Source organism: Phalacrocorax aristotelis, chromosome 5, assembly GCF_949628215.1.
Source record: "Phalacrocorax aristotelis chromosome 5, bGulAri2.1, whole genome shotgun sequence".
NCBI lineage: Eukaryota > Metazoa > Chordata > Aves > Suliformes > Phalacrocoracidae > Phalacrocorax > Phalacrocorax aristotelis.
The window spans coordinates 11,281,277-11,307,614 of record NC_134280.1 but is presented as its reverse complement, the minus strand read 5'-3'; the positions used below and the strand labels follow the sequence as shown (position 1 = coordinate 11,307,614).

The 26,338-nt window shown below is 43.3% G+C and overlaps 1 protein-coding gene across 1 annotated transcript; it reads right to left on the bottom strand.

Annotated features, from left to right (window-relative positions):
- Nucleotides 1-1,574: 1,574 nt before the first annotated feature.
- PARP14 (poly(ADP-ribose) polymerase family member 14) lies at nt 1,575-24,710 on the bottom strand. Its single transcript, XM_075092968.1, has 17 exons — nt 24,457-24,710; nt 23,298-23,437; nt 23,173-23,206; nt 20,707-20,967; nt 19,855-20,091; nt 16,535-18,834; nt 14,735-14,971; nt 14,255-14,476; nt 13,753-13,816; nt 12,701-12,850; nt 11,952-12,014; nt 11,136-11,303; nt 8,392-8,598; nt 7,695-8,303; nt 7,058-7,203; nt 5,558-5,732; nt 1,575-3,224 (listed from the first exon to the last, which is right to left on the bottom strand). The coding sequence occupies exons 1-17, from the start codon at nt 24,686-24,688 to the stop codon at nt 2,935-2,937; spliced, it is 5,535 nt and encodes a 1,844-aa protein (XP_074949069.1). The 5' UTR covers nt 24,689-24,710; the 3' UTR covers nt 1,575-2,934.
- Nucleotides 24,711-26,338: the final 1,628 nt, after the last annotated feature.

The following is a 26,338-nucleotide window of genomic DNA, read 5'->3' as shown; positions in this document are numbered from 1 at the left end:
GGGGGCGCGTGCGCGGAGGGAAGGGCGCGCGGTCGGGCGCGCGGAGCAGTGGGGCGGTGCAGTGCCGTGCCGCGCAGCATTCCGCGGGGCGGCAATGCAGCGTAAAGCACTGCTTGCAAAGGCAACGCAGCGCTGTGCCATTGATCCTTCCGCACAGTGGTGCAGGGCAATAGCGTGGTGCGTGTGGGGCAGTGCAGTGGGGCGCAGTATTGTGTGGAGGAATGCAGTGTATATGGGTCCATGCAGCGCTGTGCCAAGAACACAGTACATGTAGCTCAGTGCAGCACTGTGCAGAGAAATGCAGCGTGTGCAGGGCAACGCATCACTGTACAGTGCATGCAGTGCTAGGCACTGGGTTGCAGCGGGGGCTTGGGGTGGCCAGCACGGCACTATGCAGAGCAGCATACTGCAAAGCAGTGCTGTGTAATCCAGTTAAGTGCAGTGCAGCGCAATCCATGTAATCGCAGCAGTGTGGTGCAATCAAGTTAAGTCCATGCAGTGCAGTGGGGAGCTGTGCATCACACTGCTGAGTGAGATTCAGTGCACCCCATAGAGCTCTGGTTGCCTTGCTGCTATTAAAAGCCAGTTTCGGGTTCGGGCGCCAGGTCCCCAGCTCAGCAAGGCTCCTCATTCTCTCCGCGAGACTGAGCACCTTGACCCTGAGAGTCCTGTGCCTTGGGGAGTTTGCTGCAGGCCGTGAGTCTGAAATCCTACTGCCTAGAAGCAAAGGTCCTCCTGCGTCTTGGCTGCTGCAGCCCACCCATCCCAGCACTCAAGTCTGGGGCTGGGATTTCATTTTTCACATGCAATATGGCGGTTTTCCAGCTTCTCAGTCCACCAACACCATACAACAGAGTATCTGCAAGTTTCTAGTACAGAAACTAGTAAAGAAGTTTCTACCACCACCACAAGGGGTAAAAGTTGTCCAGGAGCAGCTCCTGCTGCTTTCCAAGGCATTGCAAATAGAAAGCGGTGTCTGACATCTCACTCGGCAGCTCTGTGACAGCAGCGGGAGAAGCCAGTGGACGCCTGGTGCCGTCAGTTAAACCGGCTGCCTGAGTCCCTCTGGCTGCTGCAGTGTTTCCCTAATACAGAAAAAGCACACAAAAAAGCAGAGAAGGGAGAAAAGCGTCCTCTTCACAGGGAGCAAACTCTATGAAAGCAGGAGTGGGTTAAACCCTTTTTTGCTTTAAATAGGAATTTACGCAGGACATTCATCTGGAGCGTTGCATGGGTACCTGCTGTGAAGAGCAGAAAGTTTTTATATTGCCACCTGCCCCATACAGATACTGTAAGCACTTTTCCCCTTTGCAGGCAGTGGGAATGTCACAGCAGGGTTTTAAGACATCGTGGCAGCTACTTGCAGCACAGGTCTCCTTTGGACTAGGGCAGAACAATTTCACCTGGAGTCAGCATGCACAAATCCATCACGCAGACAAGAAAACAATTTTGTCTTCTAAGTCGTTTCAGCTTTGCACTATTTATAGCATCCCTGTAACATATTCAAACAGAAAGTGACACTTCTGCTTGAAGTGTGTTCCTCTGTGTAAACAATGACTCAGTAATACAAGGTATCTGCTTGAAACAAATTTTATTAAAACCATGTGTACATGGCTTTTGATTGGTAGTTGTAAGATTATCACTGTATTTAAGTGCACAGATTGCGAAAATGTAAAAATGGCATTATTTACTTGCTTTAAAGAACCTAAAATATTTTCAAAGCGTTTAAGCGTGGTAACTGAGTATATACCCCTGTAGATGACTCTGCAAATTGGTAGCTTTACAGAAGGGTTAATGCTTTGGTACTGTCCAGAAGAAATTAGAAGTCTCTCTTTACAATGACTTTGTATGCAGTAGCTGGATGTATGCAATGTGGGGACCATAGACAATGCCCCTAAGAAACAGGTATGAATATAGGAATTTATAGCTAGGGAATTTAGACAGGAATATAGGAATTTATAGCTAGGCATACAAAGTATGCCACAACAGCATCACGGGGGTGAAACAACAAATGCAAAATACATGTTCAATATTGGATTTTTTTTTCCTTCAGGACTCAGCACCAACAAGGGTGAGTGGATACCTGAGAATGACCTGAGTTCTCCTCTGCTGGCAAGACAGGTTATTCCTCCAACACAGGTGTTTTAAATAAATCCTCACAGGCAGCCAGCCACTTGGTGCTTTATGGCTGTTGTGATTTAACGTGGTAGGCAGCTAAACACCACACAGCCGTTCGCTTGCTCCCCACCAGCGGCTCCACCCCCCGGCCCTGGCCAACTCACCCCATTTTTTTGGTTCAGCATGATGTCATATGGTATGAAATATCCCTTTGGTCATTTTGGGTCAGTTGTCCTGGCTGTGTCCCTTCACATCTGCTTGTGCCCCTCCAGCCTCCTCACTGGCAGGGCAGTATGAGAAGGAGAAAAGTCCTTGACTTAGTGTAAGTACTGCTCAGCAACAACTAAAGCATCAGTGTGTTATCAACATTATTCTTATCCTAAATCCAAACCACAGCACTATCCTAGCTACTAGGAAGAAAATTAACTCTATCTCAGCCAAAAACAGGATAATGACGAATACTGGAAATAGGAACATGCTTAGATGCACTGGCCTACCCTACACCTCTTCAGGCCACAGCAGCTCCCTCTCCTACCAGTCCCCTCTACCTTCCATAGGAAGAGGTCAGGGCTGTTCTCACAGTTCTTTTGTACACCCCTGCGTACCTGAATTTGAAACGTGAGTATTGAAATAGCATGTTCTAAAATATTTGCTTATCGTGGCCTCATTGTGTTGATAATTTGAAGACATATTAACACATGGATAGATAAATAACCACATAGTTTAAGAAACCTAGATGTAAACAAGAATCAAGAATTACCATGTTAATTTCCACATGTAAAAGGCACTAAAGTTTTCCAGACTATGAAGAATGTTCTACCTTCTGAAAGTAATAAGGTATTCAGGATATGCCTGAATGTCATTAAATATGACAAACATTGTTGGATTATATACATTATCAACCACGCTGTCGTACAGGTCAGTAGGATCTGCTGGGTGTTTTGGTGGTGGAGTAATTAGTCCTCCGCTCCCAGCACAGTACTCCCCAGTGAGGACCCGAGCCAAGTACATGTATCTTCTGCCGGTCATATCTGGTCTGGAGTAGGTATCCTGAGCAGAATAACTTGCATCAACGGCAAAATAGGTTCCTTTTCCAATGGCTGCAGCTGTTTGGAAAGATGTTTTCAAATATAGTTAGTGTTCTTATTCCCATAAGAATCTCTAAAACTACAGCCCCCCCCCCCCCTTTTTTTTTTTTTTTTACACTGCAGAAGTTATAAATTTGGTTAGGGTTTAAAAAGCAACTTCTAGTAATAATTCTTTGTATCACAATCAAATATGAATCCACTTAGATGTTGGGTAAGTATCAACACTCAGGTTTTGACTGCCCTTTTATATGGGAAAAAGGGTTCCTCTCTCTGTTTAGCCTGCAATTTGTCAAATTGCAAATCTTCAGAGCCTTTTCAACTTAAAATTACTAAATAATTGTAATTAGTTTTCTAGTTACACTTCACAGCAAGAAGTTAGAGGAATCACATTTCTCTATCTGAGACAGATTTCTTTTTTCTGACAGTGGTAGAAAGCTGTTCAGGCCAGACAGGTCCTTCCTCTCCGACTGCTCTGATCTTGGATATTTTTGCATGGCTATGTATCACAGTTTTAGCTGGGATAGAGTTAATTTTCTTCACTGCAGCTGGCACAGTGCTGTGCTTTGGACTTAGTATGAAATTAATGTTGATAACACACCGATGTTCTGGTTGTTGCTGGGTAGTGCTTGTACTAGTCAAGGACTTCTTTAGCTTCCCATGCTCTGCCAGGTGCACAAGAAGCCGGGAGGGGAGGGCGCACACCTAAGAGAGCAGATTCAAACTGGCCAAAGGGATATTCCATATCATGTAACGTCGTGCCCAGTATATTACTGGGAGGAGCTGGCCGGGGGGACTGGCAGCAATCACAGCTCGGGGACCAGCGGCACTGGGCAGCAGGTAGTGAGTGGTTGTAGCGCTTGGGGTTTTTTTTCCCCCCCTTTCCTTTTTATTCTATTATCATTATCAGAATTATCATTATTTTATTGTAATTATTAAACTGTTCTTATCTCACCCCACAAGCTTTTTTCTTGCTTTTGCTCTTCTGATTCTCTCCCCCGTCCCACAGGGGTGGAGGCAGTGAGCGAGCGGCTGCGTGGTGTTTAGTTGCCAACTGGGGCTGAACCACGACAGTCCTTTTTGGCGCCCAACGTGGGGCTGTTAAAAGGTGAGTGAGTCTTGCTGATCACTCCTTGGCTCTCCAGTCGATGAATGAGCTCTATCCCAGCTAAAACCATGACACTACACAGCCTGACAGAAGGGAAGCGTGCCTTTCTTATAATAAATCGTGGCTGAGACGGAGAGGTGGACATTGATACTCACAGGCAGAGAGAGAACATGGAGATCTAGAGCTCTTGCTTCCTGAGTAAATCCAACCTCCTGGCACTACCAAAGAGGAGGAAAGCTAAACTACATCTCCTCTGGTCATGTTTTAAAAAGAAATGGTGGCTGCCACGTCTATCTGTACACAGCCTTATAGATTCTGTGTATATAGGGCTTCATTTTCTCAAGAAAATATCAGCGTAAGTACCTCTAGTGGATCCAGACAGGAAAATATCTACTTCTGGATCCAGACCACACTGAAGTGTCAACTAGATCTGAGTTAAGCTGTCCATCTCTCTCGAGATCAAGTCAGCCCCAGGCATGTACAATTATGTCTTAAGGAAGAAAACATTAAAAAGAGAAAGTAAGGACTATTGAAGTAAGGTTGCAGGACCTCTAGGAGTGACTGGCACCTCAGTTCAGCCCTAGTTGTTCTACTTTGGATCCTGTCCTTCATCTTTGAATACTACCAAATAAACATAAAATGACTGTACTAGAGGAACTGGCCAAAACAATCTTTGAACTAATGCAGAAAGTCCTTCTGCTAAGTATTTAACAGTTATCCCTAACAACTATTGAAGGGGAAGAATTAATTAAATAAATTGAAATTAATTTGCATAAAAATGGTGGGGGAGTGGGATCTTCTGATTCCTTGTGCAGTCCTTATCTTTGTAGGCACTGTGAGAAGTATCTGCACCTGTACTTTGCTACCTGCCTTTGTCACCTGCCTTTGTCTAAGAAGGGAGGAGACACCAGCAGTTAATGGTTAGTATCTCAGCTTAGGATGTTGAACAGCAGTCCTTTTTCCTTTCTGTAGACAGATCATATAAAATATTTCTCAAAAGCTGCCCAGGCGTGACTTCAGAGTAGGTGAGCTGCTTCTGACACCCTCTAGATGGTGGCATTCATCAACAAGGGGTTAACTGAACAGGTTAATTCTTCTGTCCATATAGACTATGCTCTGGAGTTGTTTATTATTTTGTTCTCCAACTTCATTCAGTCTTTGTGTTGTGCTGACAGCACTAAAACATTAACATTCCCTAGCACCACATACATATTTAGGAAATTAACTGCTTTGGATAATGACTCACCATTCTTTCCAGCAAACCCACGATTAAATCCATTGTAGTTGATAGTGTTCAATGAGGATGCAGCTGTCCCATGAAATAGCAACTTCTCATTATTCTGATTTTTATTCTTTGTACAGAAAGAGCTTTTTTTGATTTGGTATGTCTGCCAGAGGAAGGGATTTTGTATTCTTTCAATCTGCAAAGTTACAGAATAGAATTTTATTTACACTGGTAGGGACCAATATTTATCATGGCAGGAAAGCACTATAACCAAACCAAACTAAAAGACAGACAGTAATTTTCACTATGCCCTGTTAGTGTGTGGTTTGGGTTGGGCAATTGAATATGTGAGCCTCCTGAAAAAAAAATCAGAAATCAGAGTAGCTTACAAGAGGTTTTCAAGCTTGGTAATTTTTGGCATACAATTGTCTTGCCTAGTATACCAGGTACACAGACAGTCATGGTAGCTGTGCATTGTCATTTTTAGAAATAGGCTGTTGTAACTCTGCTAGAGGCAATGATTTAAGACGCCTTCTGTACATCCTAATCATCTTTACTGATGATATTCTCACTAAAGGGTCGACTGCAGCAATAGCATTAGGTTGAATTTAAGTTTCTCTTCATGATCTCAGCTTGGAAGTCAAAATTACTTCCTTTGCTGTGTAGCATAGCAACCCATAAGAAACTCCTATGCCAAAAAAAAATTGGTGGGAGGATAGATGTTGCTGGCTCCCCTATGCCAACAATGTGAATATAGCTCTGGGGGAAACAGTGTATCTTCATCAAAGTGTAATCTTAAAGGCATTGGTGTAACAGCTTTCCAATGGAAAAAGACTTCATGTCATTACTTGATTTTTTCAATTGGTTATTTTTTTGTTTATATTTTGTTCTATTTGTGTCTTAGTGATCATGCTCATTGATTCTCATAATGGAAGAAAAATTTTCGAACACATTCTCACTCAATTTCATTGTATTTTCTCCTGTTTATTGCTCCTCCTGATTTTGAATAATTCCATCTTCTCCCTGGCAATTAAATCTCTGTGCACTGTGTTGCAGACTTTTCAATAAGCAGAATCAAATCTTAACACTTTGGTTAAAACCAACACTCTAGCCTGAAAGGCTCTGGGACTGATAGGGAAGAAATAGTAATATAGTAAAAAACTTTATGGCCAGTCTGCCAGGACTGTGTGTTCTGAATGCGTTTGCTCATGTGTCCATTTCAATACATTTCAATTTCCTAATTGGAAATACCACATTAACTAGTGACTACCACATTAGTTGAACATAGCCAGCCTAAAGACTGATGGTCACTGGTTTTGCATTATTAGAAGGCAGAAATAGCAGGACAACTCTTAGGAAATTTGATTTGATTTATATCCACCCTGCACAGTGCTGGGGAGACTGTAAGGTGTCTGCAGCCTAATATACCTTTCATATGTCAAAGAAATATTTACAAAGTATATTCATGTTTTTAGCTCAAGAATTCACTCACCCCCCACTCCCCACCCCCCCAGATTTCACCTTCTCTATGACAAAGTTGGGACAGGTTTTCTTAAATTTCTTCTGAACATTTGCATATTCTGGACATGACGGCTGGAGATTCACCAGTTTGACCCGTTGTCGCTGCATGTCTTCCCACTGCGGAGGGAGCTCTACTGGCTGCCTATCTGCAAAACAGAGATTGCATTATCATCACAGATACCTAGCTCAGTTTTGTATGCACATCTTACAAACCAGCTGCATACAGAGGGCTGAGAGGACAGTACCTTATGCAATACTTTATTCCAAGAATACTCTCTCTATTCAATACATCACTGGCTCTGTAATGCAGCCTTAAGACTTTACATTTTCTCTAGTCTAATTATCCCCATATCAGTATCTAAAACAAGTTTGAAAAACACAGAATTTTACACGTTCTTCATACGCCACTTCCTTTGGGGGAGGGGGGAAGGAAGGGGGGAAAAAGGAAAAAAAGAAAAAAAGGGGGGGAGGGCAAAAAGAAGAAAGGGGGAAGCAGAGAAAGGGCGGGGGAAAGGGGGCAGAGAGGCAAAGCTATGGAATAGCTTACTACTTTGGAATACCTGAGTTTGTGTTTAATCAGAATTGTCATTCAATAATCACTATTAAAGTTTTTTTAATTAACAAAGTTGTAATTTACCTTCGTTCTTCGGCACACGTTGAATGTTTATAGTTCTTCCTTGGTCATCATTAGCCTGTAGAGTATTCAGATCCACCTTGTAGTTGTTCTTGTTAATTTTGACAGTAAGATGTGTTTTTTTAGCTATTTTGGCATCCTCCAGCTGCATATTTGTCAGTTTATCAAAAGCAACAAAGCTATCATTGCTTCCTGGATACCTCCATTCTACCAGGTTATAAACAAGTTCTGCCTTGGATCGTTCTTCTTCAATCTCCTTAATTTTTTGGATCATTTTTTGAACTTCCACAGAAACAAACCAGACGTCCCTGCTAATACCAGAAATTTTAATGTGAGGGGGAGAAAGTTTATTTTCAAGCTGAATGGTAACTTGCTTTCTTCTCTGGAGATCTGCCAGAGTGTCAATTTGCCTCTCATCAAAATTTTCAATTAGGTCATCTGAAATAATGTTTTCAAACTGTTCCTTTAAAATTAAGTTCTTTATCCAGGACTCTGTTGCATCCACATCTTTTTGGCTTTCTCCACAAATTTGAAATGTGGCTAAATCAACTTTCTTCTCCAAAGCCACGGGCTTTTTCTTCTCAGGGGGTTGTTTTCTGCCCCCAAAAAATGCTGTGAAGAAATAGATGTTAATTATTACTTTTAAATAAAAGATCTTTAGTTTTATGTGCCCATGCACATGGAAAACCCACCTACTTACATTTAAACAGAGACATCCATGAATCTCTTGTGGATGAACCTGGATCTTCTATTTTCTTCATGCTTTTGTAAAAATCTCTGAGCATATTTGTCTGGAAAATGACGATTTTAATTTTTTTCAAATACTGCACTGATCTTTTGCTTGCAAATTCCACTATAGCATCCAACATGTTATCAGCTACCTTTGCCGGATTCTGTCCTGCCTGACCTAAACAAAAATAAAAGGCATGTATCAGTGAACAGTACTTAAACCAAGGCAGCATCCAGAAGACAGAGACCATGTCCCCAGCTAATGCAGAGCTGGTGTCCCTCTCTTGTCCCCCATTATGCTTTCTGGCCAAAGCACCAGGTTTAACCTCAGCTTTACACCTAAGCCTGTGAGCTCCAGGAGTTCACACCCTACACAAGACCCAGGAAGCCCTCCGGGATTCAACCCTCGTTTACTCTGAGGCTCCAACGAGCACTTCAGCCGTAGTATCCTCCTGGTATTTTTAAACCCACACATCGCTAACAGAATCACAGAATGATAGGGGTTGGAAGGGACCTCTGGAGATCACCTTGTCCAACCCCCCTGCTTAACCAGGCACACCCAGAGCAGGGGGCACAGGAACGCATCCAGGCAGGGTTTTGAATGTCTCCAGGGATGGGACTCCACAACTTCTCTGGGCAGCCTGTGCCACTGCTCTGGCACCTGCACAGGAAAGAAGTTTCTTCTCATACTGAGGTGGAACTTCCCGCATTCCAACTTGTGCCCATCGCCCCTTGGCCTGTCATCGGGCACTAATGAAAATAGCCTAGTCCTAACGTCCTGACACCAACCCTTTAGATATTTATAGGTATTTATGAAATCCCCCCTCAGCCTTCTCCAGGCTGAACAAATCCAGGTCTCTCAGCCTTTCCTTGTAAGGGAGATGCTCCAGTCCCCTGATCATCTTCATAGCTCTCCACTGGACTTGCTCAAGCAGTTCCCTGTCCTTCTTAAACTGGGGTCCTGAAACTGGACACAGTACTCCAAATGTGGTCTCACAAGGGCAGAGGAGAGGGGGAGGATAACCTCTCTCAACCTGCTGGCCACACTCCTTTTAATGCAGCCCAGGATACTGTTGGCCTTCTTGGCCAGAAGGGCACATTGCTGGCTCATGGTCAGCTCGCTGTCCACCAGCACTCCCAGGTCCTTCTCAACAGAGCTGCTTTCCAGTAGTTCAGTCCCCAGCCTGTACTGGTGCATGGGGCTGTTCCTCCCCAGGTGCAGGACCTTGCACTTGCTCCTGCTGAATTTCATGAGGTTCCCCTCAGCCCAGCTCTCCAGCCTGTCCAGGTCTCGCTGAATGGCAGCACAGCCTTCTGGTGTATCAGCCACTCCTCCCAGCTTGGTATCATCAGCGAACTGGCTGAGGTTACACTCTGTCCCTGCATCCAGGTCATTGATGAATATATTAAACAGGAGTGGGCCCAGCACAGACCCCTGGGGAACACCACTAGTGAGAGGCCTCCATCCAGACTCTGCTCCATTAATCATGACCCTCTGAGTTCTGTTGTTAAGCCAGTTCTCAATCCACCTCACTGTCCACTCATCCAACCCACACTTCCTTAGCTTGCCTGTGAGGATGCTATGGGAGACAGTGTTGAATGCCTTACTGAAGTCGACATAGACAATATCCACTGCTCTCCTTTCATTGACCCAGCCAGTCATGCCATCGTAGAAGGCTATCAGCTTGGTCAAGCATGATCTCCCCTTGATGAATCCATGTTGACTACTTCTGATAACCTCTCTATCCCCATCTTTAAACGAGGTACCAAAGTCAAACTGAATCAAAAATTAGTGGAGGATTTCAGCACAAGCCTACAGTGTATTTCAACATACAAACAGAAACATGAAGCTCAAAACAACTGCTCTCATTCCCCTACAACAACCCTGAAGTGCAACCTGAAGCTTATCCTGAAACATTGGTGGGACCCTTGCCAATTTCAGCCACGGCATCCCTTGGACAGCCATCATGACACCAGCATGCAGAAGATGTTGGCGCTCCAGGGGACCTGCCATAACTATTACTGTAGAGTCCAAACACTGACCCACGCACCAGCTCCTGCCCTAATCTCACATGCTGAGCAAGGACCAGCTTGCGATTTCTTTTTCCAGTCAAGGGGAGCCTTGGTCTGGGAAGGATACCCTCCTTTCTTCAAGCCCTGCTCCCCAAACCAACAAGAAGCTTAAGCCAAATAAGCTAGCCTGCCTTTAGCCCCACACTGGAGCAGGGAGGCTGAAACAAGACCTATAAAAAGTGTAAACTGTGGGTATTCTATACCCAGCCCACAATTTTCATAGTTCACCAGGCTAGCTTTTGGTCTCAGGACAACTCCAGCTTTCTACAAACCCCAACCCCAGCCCTTCTGTGGAGCTCAAATCCCAAAGCAAGGTCTATGGGAAGTTTGGAGAAAGGTGCAGGGCGGCCAGCTGAGATAAACAGTCTGTTTTGGGGCAGAATGTCTTTTATGGAGCAATACCTTCTCTTTAGGTGTTCTTGCTCAATTAATATTGACTGTGATACTCATACATTTAAAAAAAGCAGCATTTTTGAAGTGTGCAGGTGGTCTTTGAACTGACCACAATGAGCTTTCACAAATCACAGTTTACAGAGTTTCTTGTACAAGTCTACTGTTATCTATAGCAGAGGCATTAACCGTGTCCCAGTTTCTGAACTACCCCCATCACAGCCCTCATCGTTTTCCCAAGGAGAAGCAAACCTGTTCCAATTGCCGGGAAGGCGACAGATCTGTACATCATTAGCTCACACTCGTGAAGGACTTTGGAGACCTGACTCTTCACGTTGTTATTGTGAATCAAGTGGATGATTTTACTGCATAACAGCTTTCCACCTTGTGTAGTAATAAAGCCACTTTGAAACTGCCCAGCTGGAAGAGAGATGATAAAGAAGGAGACATAACATTTTTGAAGCGGCTACCTCTTCTGATAAGACAGCTGGTTGTATTGATGCTAGTGTGCACTGAAGTAATACACAGAAGAAGAGAAGTGGAAAAAGTGGAAAGAAGTCCACTGTAAGCTATATTGTCCTGGGTTTAGTTGATTTCAGTTTTCTCTGTAAATATTCTCATTGCAGAACTTCTTTGAGAAAGTAATTCAAGTCACTGTGTGTTTTCCAATTTCCCTGAGATCTCTGCTACAAAATAGTTTCCTGTTAAATACAACTTCAGAAATTATGCTGAATTTAAATACAGCTCACTTTTATTTAAAAGCGTGCCAGCAAAATGCGCACAATTCATTTATATGAGAAATCCTTTCTTATGCCCCTTCCTCCTTTAAAACTCAAACTCTTATTCTGCAGAAGAGCTGAATGATTAAAATAATATCATTAAGATAATAACCAACTGATCTGAGAACTGTAGTATGGAATCTTTAAAGAGATGTTTGTGTTTTTTCCGAGCACTCATGTTTGATTACAAACACCTCAAAATGGAGTCCTATTGTGAGGATGAACGGACTGATGAACACAGAGAGAACAAAAATAATTTAATCAAACAAAATAGTATGCTTTCACATACCATATTGAGCACATTCTTCTTCTACCTTGGAACCAGCAGCGTCCATAACTGCTTTGAAGACACCTTAAATTATACAAGAAAAGCATATGCATTCATTAAGTCAATTTAGCTATTTCTGCTCAAAACTCTACGCAACTTCTGTACTCTACAAACACCCCGAATTCTCACAGGGCAAGATCCCATAAAGTGGAAAACCTTGCCAGTTCCCCTAAGTGCCCTCCATGACACACTGTACTGGCTGCAAAGAGAACATTGCCTTCATTATTGATTAGAAATCATTAAGAATAACTTCTATTTCATCGTTTCACGAGCCAACAGTATGCCCCTCACCAAACTCTGTTTACTTTGAATTATGTCATTTGACGTCCTTCATGCTTGCAATTCACAATGTCACCAAGAGTCCTCTGCTTCTTACAGGTCAATTCACTTAACCAGGGCTTTGGTTTACAGTAGAACATATTAGGACAAGAGCAGTTTTGCAGAATTATATTTGATCTAAAAGTCACCTTTTATTTAAGCATTTTTGTTTTTAAACAAGAAAAATCTGGTCAGATGCCTTCTGTTCGAGTAGTTTGGAAACTAACTGGAATATTCAGGACATGTAAAAAGATCTATTTCTTCACTAATCACAACTCTCTCATCTCAAAAATACTTCATAGAAGTTTCCCATATGGACAATTCTTCCCCCTCCCCCCTTCTAAAAGCTAGCACAAATTTATCACTAAAGAGCTACATATTCAACACAATACCTGATGTGGCATCAAATGTTGGATTTGATACGTTCACAATAACCTCTGTATCCTCCTTGGTAATATCTCCACTAAGTACTTGGAGCGTAATGGAACCAATCTGCATTTCATGAACTCCCAGTACTTCAGTTGAGACAGGCCTAATGAAACCTGCAAGGGAAGGAAAAACACATAGAAACACGTTTCCTCTAGTTTGGGGTATTATTCTCTTCCATAGATGGAAACGTCAACTTATCCTTCTGAGGAATATGCTCTAGATCAATTTGAGGGACCTAGAGAGTCTCTGCCTTTCTCTTTACTCTGTTTCTGAAAGCAGGAAGGCACCATGTTCTTCCCATTTAAATACAGTGAAAGTGAAACCAGTTAATGTAAGTTCAGAAAGCACTATCTGATCTGACCAGCTCTGTAACAGTTTCCTGAATTAGCTCTTACAAGAAATGGGGTACCCAGCTTAAGCATTGCCAGTAATGGACAACCCATCCCACTACTTTTGTAAGTTATTTCATCTTTACCCTCACAGACTGTTCCTTACTTATATAATTCTCATTTCATCTTCACGCTGTTAACTTCATCTCACTGATACAGCAACTGAGAATAGTTATATATTCTTATGGATAAACCTCTGTTGTTGATGCAGTTCACTAATTTTTGCTACTGTGTCACACTACCATCAATAAATGGAAGGGAAATTACCCATTCTGTATCTCTATATAGGAGATTAAAAGTACAGAAATACATGTTATTTATGGCTTGTTTGGCAAAGTGATACCATATTCTTATACCCTTTGAGTAGGACAAACTAACGGTTCACCTACCAGGATACCCTCTCCCATGTGGTAAGACTGGTCTCACTAAGAGATGAGCATTCCCTTAACAAAAGAAATTCCTCCCTAAGATTTTTACAAATGGAACTTAAGAATGCCAGACCATTAGGAGGAAAAAGAATGTGCCATGTCTTGATGACATTTCATCTGTTTCCTGATATGTATAAATCCACTTTACAGTATTCACATTCTCCCCTGCGTCCCACCTCCTGCCCCTACGCAACTTACTTGACAGTGGTGCTGCAGCATTGCAACTTTCAGCTACCCTATGTTCCAGTTCAATGGTAAAAGCCTAAGAGGAAAAAAGGTACCAAAGATATTATTTCAGATTTTATATATTGAATATTTCTATAATTAACAGTCACGCAGATCTTGCAGAGCCCTCTGATGCATTTTACAGTTGTGTTTCGGTATCATTAATAACAGGGGAAGCTGGTGTGATAATAGATATTGTCTTTGCATTGCCAGAACTCCTCTGCCAAAAGATAAGTGAGCATCTACAGGTGTTTACAGTGCCAGCAGCAGGGCCAATTTTGTCTGAAGCCTGTGCTTGCTGAGAGATTATATTTCAGAGACAGTGAATGAGACACTGGACAGACATCCCACTCTCACCGGCCCACAGCAATAAGAAAGTGCTAAATTATTCCCTTAAGAAAGCAATATAACTGAACTATATTGTTAAGGTGTAACTAGAACAGTATGTAACAGACAGCTTTGTCCCAAGAACTACCTGAATATTACCCGTATCTTTTGGATTCAAAAGAAAATGAACTTCCTGGAGAGTCTTCCGAGTGCATCTACTACTGAACTTGAATACCACATCAAACATTAACTTTGAAACAACGGGTTTTGGAAATCCAAATCCTCCAGTTCCAATAGCTGGGAAAGTGATCGAATTCAGTCCAAGTTCTTCAGTTTTCTCCAAGCAGGAATAGACTATATCTTCTAGGGTCTGTAAAATACAGCAAAGATTTTTTTTTTTTTTTTTTAAAAAAGGCATCCTTTATTATTTGTTCCATAGAGGCTATGCTGGTATGAGAAAAAGCTTTCAGTGCATCAAGGCATCTTTAAGGTCACTCAAACAGAAGTAAAAGGAGTTGAGTCATCCACGCTAACTATTTTAAAACCTGAAACTTCAGGATAGGATCTGAAATAAATCTGTTTTCAAAATAAATGTTGTGTTTTTTTTTTCTAAACAATTAAAGTGTACCTCCAGGGTCTGTCCTTTTCCTCCACCCCACACAGGAAGTATGGCATGAAGCACGGACTTGCAGCGCAGAGCACATCCACTGGTGCAGAGCACACTCCCTTCACCAGCAACCTGTCTTTGTTTTTCTCTGTCAAACTCCAGTTGGAGCTCTGGTCCAGCCGTTTGCAGCAAGGCTTTGCAAAGAGGCCCCACGCCAAACTTCAGATCTGCACCAACACTGTTGACAATAACATCCGTCTGCAAGAAAATTACAATGAAAATACCTATAGCCAGACTTAAAGTAAAGACATGCATTGAGACTAGTAGCACTACCAAAGCAACACACAGCACAAAACCCATTATGCCAATAGAGAAATAACCTGGTTTTCAGCACAGCTGCTGCATACTGAGTATTCCTGGACATGTACAAAACCTACAGTAGGCAGCATCAGATCCACTGTGAGTACCAACACCAGAGGTACCTATGCTTGAGCAGGTTGTCATCCATCCATACAGGCAGAGCTGTCAAGCCCTCAGTGGAGGTAAGGCTGTGACTCACCTCATCCCAAGCAGATGCCAATGCCTGGGCAGGTGAAATAAGCCCAACGTCTGCAGTCTGCCTCATCCCCTCTCCCCAGACCCAGCCTTTCCTACATTTTCTTGTGAAGAACTGCTGCAGTATTGCTCCTTCTTCTCTACCATCATCACAGGATGCAAAATATATGTATTGTATAATTTACACATAATGTAGAAAGTTTAATGTCCCTTTCCTCCTTTTCACTGAAGTGCAGTTGTCCAGAAAAGCAGCACCTCATGCACCAAAATGAGGTGAAGGCAGGGTGTTGTGCTCTCATGAAGTAAAGCGGGCAAAGCCCCAAAGTCTGGTGTTTGCCTTGGTTTTTTCCACTGGAGATGTTTTAATTACAAAATATTTTAAGTGCGTGTTATATTGAGGTTTTTTAACATCTAGTGTTGCTCTTCTATTGGAATAGGCTTTTACAGGCACCAAAGCAACAACTGAAGCAACTACTATTGAAACAACAATAATAATTTAGGGAAATTTGTAACTCCCAAAGTTTAAAAATCAGAGGCTGTTGAAAAAGAGAGATTTATCAAGATGCACTTTGCATCACTGAAGAAAAAAACATACAGGAAAGAAACTATGTCAGAGGTGAAAATTCAGTCTTGGTCTAGATGAACAGTAGTTAAACTCTCTTGTTTGCAAAAAAATGAAAAAAGAAAAATGGGGGAAAGAGTAAGTAGTATCAGGTCTAGACTTTGGGAAAACAATCTAAGCATGCACTCTTCTATGGGGTCACTTTTCTAGAGCTCAGTAACTTCTTCACAGACTGTGTCTTTAATCCATCCAAAGAGAAGGTAACTAATAAAATAAGCTACGTCCTGCCTGCTAGTGTGACTCAACAGCAGTCCAGACAGGTGCTGATTTCCTGTAATATCCAACCTAGATAGCTACAGATCATATAAATACTTTTAGAAAGTATTTTAATTTTTCCATTTTAGGAAAAAAGCAAGTTTGTTTTACATGTTGACCTTAGATCTGGAAAATTAATATAACAACTGGGGCGAAACATCCTGAAATTCACAGCTGCCCACTAGGAACAGCTACAGAGTGACAGATCCCAACCTGAAATCCATCAGTTTTGCAAGCTTGCATCCTTGTTTAGCTAGCACATAGCCATTGTTTCCTTATGTAGCAATTGCCTTGTAAAACAATATAACATACTGCTCTTCTTTTTCTATTTAAATTTAAACAAGATCTTCACATCAAGTTAGAGAGGAAGCAGAAAATTAAAGACCTACCGTGGCTTCCTGAATATTCTTCTCCTCTATTCGGATGCGAAGTCCTTCATTTGTTGTAACCATCTGCAGATCATCCCCAGCCATCTGCAGATCCTCTCTTCTCTTCTCCTTCTGGCTTTCCCTCTGCTTATGGTTTTCCGAGCACAGTGTCCGTGGTATCGGGGAGGATGATTTAGCTGTAAACACTTTTTCCACTGTCTCACTCAAAACCTGAGCTGTTTCTTCCACGTTATCCACAAGATGAACCTCCTTCAAGCTGCTGTCCCCCATGGATTCTTCTAAGGTCTCCTTGATGGACCATGCAATTGAATTTGCACACATCTGCAGTGGGAAGCCAAAAATCCCTCCACTTATGGCAGGCAGAGCTATGGAACGATGATTGTATGTCTCAGCTAGTTGCAGACTTTTCTTCACTGTCTTTCTTAACAAGTACACACACTTTTCTGCTTCATCCTTCTTCCACCTGGGCCCAACAGCGTGAATGACGCTCTTGCAGGGAAGTTCCCCAGCGCCCGTGATAACTGCGCACCCAGGCTGCAAACTCCCATTCTTCCTCACCAGCTCGTCGCACTCCTTTTGCAGCTCTGGACCAGCCGCTTTTAACAGTGCCTCAGCAAGGCCACCAATGTGTTTTAACTCTTCATTAGATGCATTTACCACAACATCAACAGGGTAATGACACAAGTTACCTTTATACACTGCTACTACAACTCCACCTGGCAGCACTTTCTTGTAGTGAAGCTTTCTTTTCTCTTCACCAACTTTTTCACCCTGCTGTTGCTGCTGTGGTTCTTCTTCTTCCAGCCTAATCAAACACCTAAATTTCTGGTTTGCCTCAAGAACACATAAATCTTTCTTCTCAGTGAAGAACTCTTTGGCTCCTGGTTTATCAATTGGCACATTTTTTGAGTAAAGGGATGAGAGAATTTTTTCAAACGTGGTGACTGCTTTTGGCACTTCTGCTCTTGGTCCGCTCAGGGAAATACATGGCGTCTTGGTGTCAAAACGTACTGTCACACCTTTCTTCCTCAGTTCAAGACACACACCTGATTTTTCCTTCTCTACAAACTCCACTACCACTACTGACTTAGCCAGGATTACTTTTTCTATGCATGTGTTTCTATCTATAAAATCATAAAGTTTCTCATAAACTTCTGATACAGCCTTAGAAAAGCCAGCAATAATCACTTCATTGTCTTTTCCAACAGATTCATTAATGACTACACTTTCCTGGGAAGAATTGTACTTCTTACGCAAGGAGGCAAGAAGACTCCTCCACTGCTCCTTTTTAATGGCCTCACCATCCCCCACGTTGATACACTTATACTCTAAGTCTGTCTTTATTTGCTTTTCTGCTTCTAAAAGATCTTTGGAAGCATCTCCAAATAGCAACACAGTATCAACCTCAAGCTCATAAAAAGCATTAATTTTTTTCCTAGTGAATAATGTCTCTGACATTGTTTTATTATCCACATGCTGTAGATAGTACAAAACATGGGAATCAATGGTAACTGACGTACTTGGCATGTTCAATACCTTTTCCAGTAAGTCAGCTTTGATTTTATATACTTCCGTAGGTAATCCACACAACTGAACAGTTTTTTTGGTGTCATCATAGAAGGTCTTTAAGCACGGATATTCTTTGTGAATATTCTCTTCCAGCCCAGAATTGTGCAGGACAGCATACTTCCCTGGCATCACTGGCACAGAAATTTCTATGCTTTGTTTTTCCCTTTCACTTTGCTGCATGGCTTTTTCCATGCATTCCCTCACTTCTTTCTCTGCACTGTCCACTGCTGCTCTGTTGCCTGCAATCACCACCATCTCCTCGGAAATATCAGTTATGATCAAAGCAACATCTTTCACCAATCTGTTTTTCACTTCTTCCCAATCCAGTGAATTTACTTTACACTTTATAGCTATGTAACGTGACATGGTACGCGAGAACTCAGTAGAAGCATCTTGCTTCCATGTCTTGATCAACTTTATCATTGGCTTTTTCTGCTGAGAGAGAGATGATGATGGGCACAACATAACTTCTGGGTCTGCACAGTCCATCTGCGGCCATTTTAGCTCACAATGGCAAATCGCCATTTCCTTGTTTATGTCTTCCATCAGTTTAGCCTGCCTTTGTAAAAACTGCCAGACATACGGATCTAGTGGTACCCCAATGGGGTCTGGCATCTTGATAGTTGGTCTTTCCTTTCCATAGAGAGCTGTTCCCAGGGAGGGGTAATACGGATGCACAGAAATCGGCGTCTGTTCTAGTAAATGCTTCTTTTCCAAGACACCATTTAGATCTAAAAGTTAGAGCACATACATACAAAACGCACACGTCATTAATTTCAAATCAAGCAAATGACTATGTTCTTAGAACTATTACATTGAATAAAATAACTCTTTTTTTCATTTGAAAGAACTATTTTTGTATTTCTGATTTCCAAACCACTCTGTAGGGGACAAGATAAGAGACTTGGCTCCAACTAGTTTGGTAAACTTGCTTGTGCCTATGTTTACCTGTACAGCTACACCTTGTTCTCATTTCCTAAGGCGACCCCACCACAAAGCAGGGCCATATCAAGGTACTACTGTGAAATGCTCCTTACTCTCAACTTAAAATAAATCTCTTTGTACCAGTGCAGTTTTCCTTCTCTTTTGGTATTTCAGTTGGAATGGACAAAGGAAAGGATTATAACGTTGGGAGGGACTTAAAACCATATTGCAACAATCCAAATTACATACTAACTTAACATACAAAACATTCTTAAGCAAATTCTGAGAGTCAGAAGGAAAACAATCACCTGGCAGATATCTTTTAATTAAAAGTAAAGTAATCTACTAAGCCAGGAATCTCCCAACACAGTATATTTACCAGAGGTTGCGCTGGCACTAAAATGAGACAGTAATTCAACACAAGGATTACTCTTTGGCTCTATTCTTCCCTGATAATGAAGATATTTGACATTAATTAGTTTCTGAAAGCTAACAACATTGACAGATCCTGCTTCCTCTACCTGTAAGTACAACTAATGTTGCATTGCAGATAAAAACCTCTGTAAATGGGGAAAAAACATCAGTGGGAACAACCCATGCACAAAGTAGGTATTCAAGTGAACCTTTGGTAACATAGAAAGCCAGAGATATTCTGAAACCCTAGACACGTAGCAGTATTTCTAAATCCAGAGCACCTCCCAGGAACAGGACAGTGTATGCTGGCTTTAGCAACAGCAAGCCAGCCTTCTCCTAATGCCCAGATTGCAGTAATTTTCTTTCAGGGCCTCCACCTGGGAGCACTTTGGTCAGGCAAAGGAGAGCGTTACCTTTGGGATCACAGAAAGTAATGACTGCCGAGTTCTCCTCAGGGAAGAGCTGGACGTCTGACACAGGCCCCCCTCCGTTCCGTGCACTCTCAAAGTAAACAGTGAGGTAGTCTGTGGAAACGCTGGCCGGTAGGTTTTCAGCCTTGATGCTCTGGGTCAATTCAAGAAGCCTGGCAGTCAGTTTGAATTTTTTAACTCTCTTGTTTTGTGAACATTTTTTAAGAAATTCTTCAGTGTCTGTAAACAGAAGAGCAGTGTGAACTGACTGTGTTTTCCTGGGTCATTATCAGCCCTGGCTATTCCTTCTGGCAGAGAACGAACTGAGTCTACTTCTCCCTGTATTTGGAACAATTGTCTTTGGTGCCAAATAACTATGTTGTAAGAGAAAAGGGGAAATGCACGCAGCCATGTTACTCTCTGCTGTTCACTACCACTATATTTCTGTTCCACTCTTATTCATCTCTTGTATAAACTAAGCACTTTTCCCTGTTTCACTGTCTTCTCAAATGGAGACTTTACATACTTCAAAAATCTGCAGAACTCATCTCCACACTCAGTCCACTTCTAATTCTTCTCCATCTAACCCAAAATAAGACAGAGACAATGAAACATTCTCATCCAATTTCAATTAATGAAGATGCCATGATTTTCTTTTTGCAGTGTAACATTTGGATCACAGGTAGTTTCATGGAGTTGTACATAAGACTTACATCTTTCCTGAGAGACTGCAGTCCAGGTACTTTTTAAAAAAAACAAACACCTGTGAATCTCTAATGGGAGAGGAATCAAGCTCTGAAAGCTATTACTCATACACATACATGGAAACAAACTATGATCTTCATCCTGTCTTACCAATACTTTTTATAAAGGTAGCTACAGCAACATTTATTTCAGGTATCACTTCCACAGTGAATTCATCATCTACTGACAGGCCGCTGATGTTCTCCAACAGCATACGTAAGCATTTTGGGCTGCATCCTTGTATGTTTTCAAACACCACTGAAGGTGAGGTCTCCGCAGACTTTTCTGCAACGTCCTCCACAGAGCCAGTTTCCTCCTGGAGTTCACTGTTTGGAACAAAACTCTCTGCTTTCTGCAAGGCTTCTGCATCATCTTCAACAGAAAGAGAAATAAGCCACATGACATATTATTACACATCTGCTGGAATAAACAGGTATTTCTACCCTTTCTCTCCTTTCCTTTCCCAGGGAAAGAGATCATCTAACCAATCAAATACTGCAGGGTACCCTGGGACATTTTGGGATCCATTTTGGGATATTCTGTGGGGCCGCAGGCAGCTTCTTTGGTGGCACAAAAATAGCCATGAGCAAACAAGTCCGAGGTCACTGGTATGTCTCTGGGTTGGAGACTAAAATAAAATAAAATAAATTGAGATAATTGGCCACAGCTGCTTAGGTGTTGGTAAGCATTGCGAGAGACCCTGCAGCCTCTGCATCTGTTTCTCAGCCCGGGTGCAGGCATTACAAGCCTGAACATAGTTTGGGACATCCACAAACACCACGGGCCACCAGTAGCTCTGTGCAACTCGATGCAAAGCCTCCTGATGACCACTGTGCCATGCCATCAGTGCAGCATGACAGTGCTCAAGGACCCACATCCACAGATGGCTGGTGGGGGATGCAACAAATTTTTGTGGACAGAGAATATAACAGGGGTGCCCACCAAGTAACCCCAAAGTCCAGCAGCTGCTGGAGGAAGTCATGTCTCCAGCTTCGCAGAGAGATGAGGGTGAAGGCAAAAGAGAATCTCTGAATGGGAATGACATGCTCCTCTGCATGCCTGAGTAAACTGAAAGTGTATGTGGCAACACAACTGCCCAACAAGTCATGGAAAACGGTGGTCACAGTCCACTGCAAGGTGGTGGGGGACTGGCACAGGCCAAAGGGCACCCCAAGGTACTCAGGATGGCCACCCTCACTAACAAAGGCAGGTGTCCCCTCCTTGCCCCAATGAACACAAGCAGGAGCATAAGCTCCCTCTCAGTTTGGTAAACCAGCACATCCCTGTACCACGGCAGGGAAACAAGTGTTGAATGAAACCCTGACATTCACCACCCTCAATGTAAACCTCCAGGGCCACCCCTCTGACCGTGGCAGAGGCCAGATATGACTGAGGGGAGAGGAGCTTGGTGGAGCAGTTGTACACCTGACATGGGGTATGGGGGTAAGGTCTCTGCTTGCTTTTGCTTAAGAACACTCAAAAATCCCCAAATCCTGGGGCAGCGCCCAACAGGCTGGCTGTGAGGGCAGCCCCAAGGACAGAAACAGATGTGGCATGGGAAGGCTGGAGGAGGTGGCAGCACAAACAGGCTGGCTCTGCCCACTCACTGGGTTTATGAGCTCTCCTGAGGTACAACAATAACTGATACCAAACCCATAACATTTACAGAAGATAGCTGCTTTTGAAGGCCTACAAGCATAAGCCTGACAAGAAGAAAACAAAAGAAATAACTGCAGAAGCCATATCTCTACAGACACCAGTAGTTAATTTCTAGATCACCGACAGGAATCATCTGCTCCACTGTGTCCAATGAAGAAAGTACGAAAAAGCCAAACCCGAAAGCTAGGCTGACCAACAAAGCAATTAAAAGCATCATCTGGAGATTTTCAGGGTCCTCTCTAGTATAACTGAAAAACAGTACATGACAACTTTGAGTACCTAATTTTGAAATGAGAAAAAACACACAAAACAGCACTGAGCCATACAGAAAGGAGAAGATACGGGGGTAATCACTGAAAAAAATTCCTGATTAACTGGTCTGTCTTGGGACTGAGTATTTACTCTTCATGGGTGCGGGTATATTTGGGTATGCAGTGATGTTTTCTGGATCACTTTCTGAATCATGAAGCTAGCAGAATATTGCTGAAAGAGGACCTGAGGTACTGGGGAGATGCACCACTTGTCTTTACAGACTCTCCCAGCTGTAGGTGCACAAAGACACTAGGCCTGGGATTAAGACCTTCAATCTAGATGTTTCTACACAGATCTTATCTTAGAGCAGTTATGCAGGATAAGGGAACTAAATCCCTCCCTAGAGCTGCTCCTCTGATTAAAAAGGTTATTTTAGAAGCTCAAACCAGGTATGTAGTCTAAGTCTGGCAAGGTGAACTCCATCCTTGGTGATCAAGTCTACGGTGTTGCTGGCCAGACATCTTTCCCCATATCACCTGAGTCAGGCTGCCTAACTCGGAAACTTTCCGCACAACTCCCCGCAGAACTGGAGCTCTGTGTGGAAAAAAGCACCAACATTTTCATTTTATGAAGAATCAGCACACGGATCGATGAATAATATGTTACCTCTTTTTTGAAGGTTGCTCACGGCATCCAGAGCCTAAAACAAAATTAAAGCAAAATATCAGTGACTGATTTGACACTCTCACCACTACTTCAAAGCTCTGGTTAGGATTAAAATTCTAATTCACCTTTGTGGGAACTAATTTTTCTTCAAATATCTCCTCTTTAGCATCTAGTGCTGTTTCAGGCTCTGTGACAATCAAATTCAATTCTCCTTTTCCTCCCAAGTTCAGCTTATGAGACTGCCTCTCAAGAACTCGTTGCTTCACTAAATAAAACAAAAAAACCCCAGTGACAATCTGAACAGAAATACAACTTCAAATTACATAGCACTTTTCCACTGTTACAGTAGCATTTATATACTGTCCCACAAAATGGAAGAGTTTTAAACTCATAACACTAACGCAGCACGCACAATGCCTAGAAGAACAGCAGAGGACATTATTTCTGTAGAAAAACACTAGAGTTGTGAAGCAAAGCTCCACCACACATTTTCTGGCTGGTGCCCAGCTGGCAGCCCCGCACTGGGGCTGCAGCACGAGGGTCCTGGCACCAGCCCCATGCCCTCTTCCACCCAGTGTCAAAATGGCTTGGGGCTGCATGTCCTGAACTTACCAGCTCGTTGAGCCAGGAACTGGGAAGCATGATAAAGCAGAAAAAAACCAGAAGTGTATATGTTTATGCACATACATGTACATGCATCTATATGTATACATTTAACACAACTGCAGCTAAATGCTTTCTACTGTGCTGCAAGTTTTTATAGACATGCATGTTATATATGCCATATTTTTAATGTATACCTGTAACTAGAGTAGATGTTAAGTTACAGTAACATAAGCTTTATTATTTCAAGTGCACTCTTGAGAATATTACCATGCATCAAAACTAATACGTATCCTGGTAGGATACATTTATTAATTTACAGCCTAGAGTTATGCAAATGCAATCAGGAGGCTAGTACTAAGCACTGAATTTAAGCATATATATAAGCAAATGCATACTATATAGCCTATATTATGGGATGCATATCACATTATATACTATAGATTTGTATATTACATACTAGGCAGCCTATATTACATCACATGCAATAATGAAAGTAGTACAGATATTTTAACTTGCAGAAAGTTAGGCGTTGTGAGTGACACCTCGCAGCGCGTTCCCCCCCGCCGGTGCCAACGCACTAACCCGCGTCCCGGCCCCTCCGCCCGTGGGAGGCGGGCGCGCAGTCCCGGACCCCCTCAGCCCGACCCCCTCAGCCCGACCCCCGCCCCGGGCGCTCACCCTCGGGGTGGGCGAAGCAGACGAGGAGCTGCCCGGCCGCGGTCCCGGCCCGCAGCTCGCACTCGCCGCCGCCCGAGCGCTTCTGGCTCTGGAAGTAGCAGAGCAGCTTCTTCCTCAGGGCGGGCGGCGGCTCGGCGGCGCCCCAGTCGCCGCGCACCAGCAGCGGGAAGGCGCCCGGCTGCTGCCCCGCCATGGCCGCCCAGCTCCTTTCCCCGCTGCCTTTCGCTTTCATTTCCCGGCCCGGCGGGGCGGGGCGGGGCGGAGTGGCCCTGCCCTTCCTGGCAGGCGGCGGCGGCCGGCGGGAGGCCGCGGCCGGGGGCGAAGGCGGGAGAGGCGGGCGCTGCTCCTGGGCGGGGCTCCCGCCTCCGCTGCCGTGTGTTGCGACGCACCCGCCGCGGGCCGGCTCCCCCTCAGCCGCCCCGCGACCGGCTTCACGCCTGCTCCGTCAGGCTCCTTTTTCCCACCAGAATTTCCCAAAACGCCCTAAGCTGCCTCAGGCGCTCCCTCCACGTTATGAAGTGTCCTCTCCCTCCCTGTGCTGGGAGCTAGAAGCCCATCACGCTGTGGAGGAACAAGGTCCCCTTATACTCTTCCACCTCCTCCCTTCATTTCGATTATCATAAACTCATTCGGAGAAGCCGCACCTTTTCTCATCGCCTGCCCAGAGCCCAGTGCTGCAGGCTTCTACTCCGTGCTGGAGGCCCCAGGCACCTGTAATGGGAGCACTGGTGAAAAAACACCTTGGTCTCCACAGCTTCTTGTGGTGACAGAGAAGCTGAGAAAGATGCGTTACCATCTGCAGCAGAGAAAGTTCAGAGTGGTGTAAGTGGCCCATCGGCTGCAGCAAAGCACGCCATGCCATCACTTCTGGCTCCTGTCACGCTGGCAGACCAGTGACCATGCGTAGCTGTTGCAGGCATTGACTAAGTCAAGTTATTTTTAAGGCAAAGCTTAAGACTTTTGGCCTCCACAGCCATATCTTGACTTCAAGCAGTAGGAATTCAGCAGTCAGCATTTTTCAGCAGTTAAAAACCAGACGTAATCGAAAGCAATTAAACCCAAAGTGAGGGGTTCCAGCACTGTTGCAGAGGGGTTGATGGGGTGGGGTGTGAACGAAGAGCCTGATACTCATGACTCTACTCAGTTGCAGTTTTATTATTTCACACCACCTTCCCTAGAAAACATAACCCTCAGCAATGTTTATCCTGTTATGATTATTACTCATATGGACATACCAACCTACAGTAAAACTTTTAAAGTAATAGCAACCTACCTAACTCTGCAAAGCAAGTAGTGGAAGATTTTCTCCAAACAAATAAGAAATCAAACCAATACATTAGGAGGAGTTAAGAGTTTTTAGAATGACACAGCAGCACCTCCACATTCTGCTTTTTCAGTGGAAGATCTTACGCTATCTAAGGCTGAGAGGGGCACATTTTTTAATTCCATCAACATGCTACAAAGAAGACGATGTTGCTTTGCTTCCCTCCCTCCAACATGGAACTCCGAGTTGTGGTTTGTTAATGAGCACCCCTTTGACATAACCTATTTATTTAAGCCATAGCAACCCCCTCAAACCTCTTCGCACTTCTCTTTGCTCTAGTCATTCCTCCTTAAGATCACAGGAAGATTGCTGCAGCTGGTATATGACAACAGAAACACCTTCTCAAGATTTGCCTTCCTATCTCTCTTAGGCTATATATAAATAACTCGGGCAACTTCTAAAACCTTCTATAGAACCTCTTATTAACCTCCCTGGCAGGTTAATTATTAACCTTTGTATTAAAAACAAGCAAATACACATTTGAGATGACAAGTTCGTTGAAGTTTATTGTCATTTAGCATTGGTTTTCAACCAAACAAAAGCCATTAACTACAATTA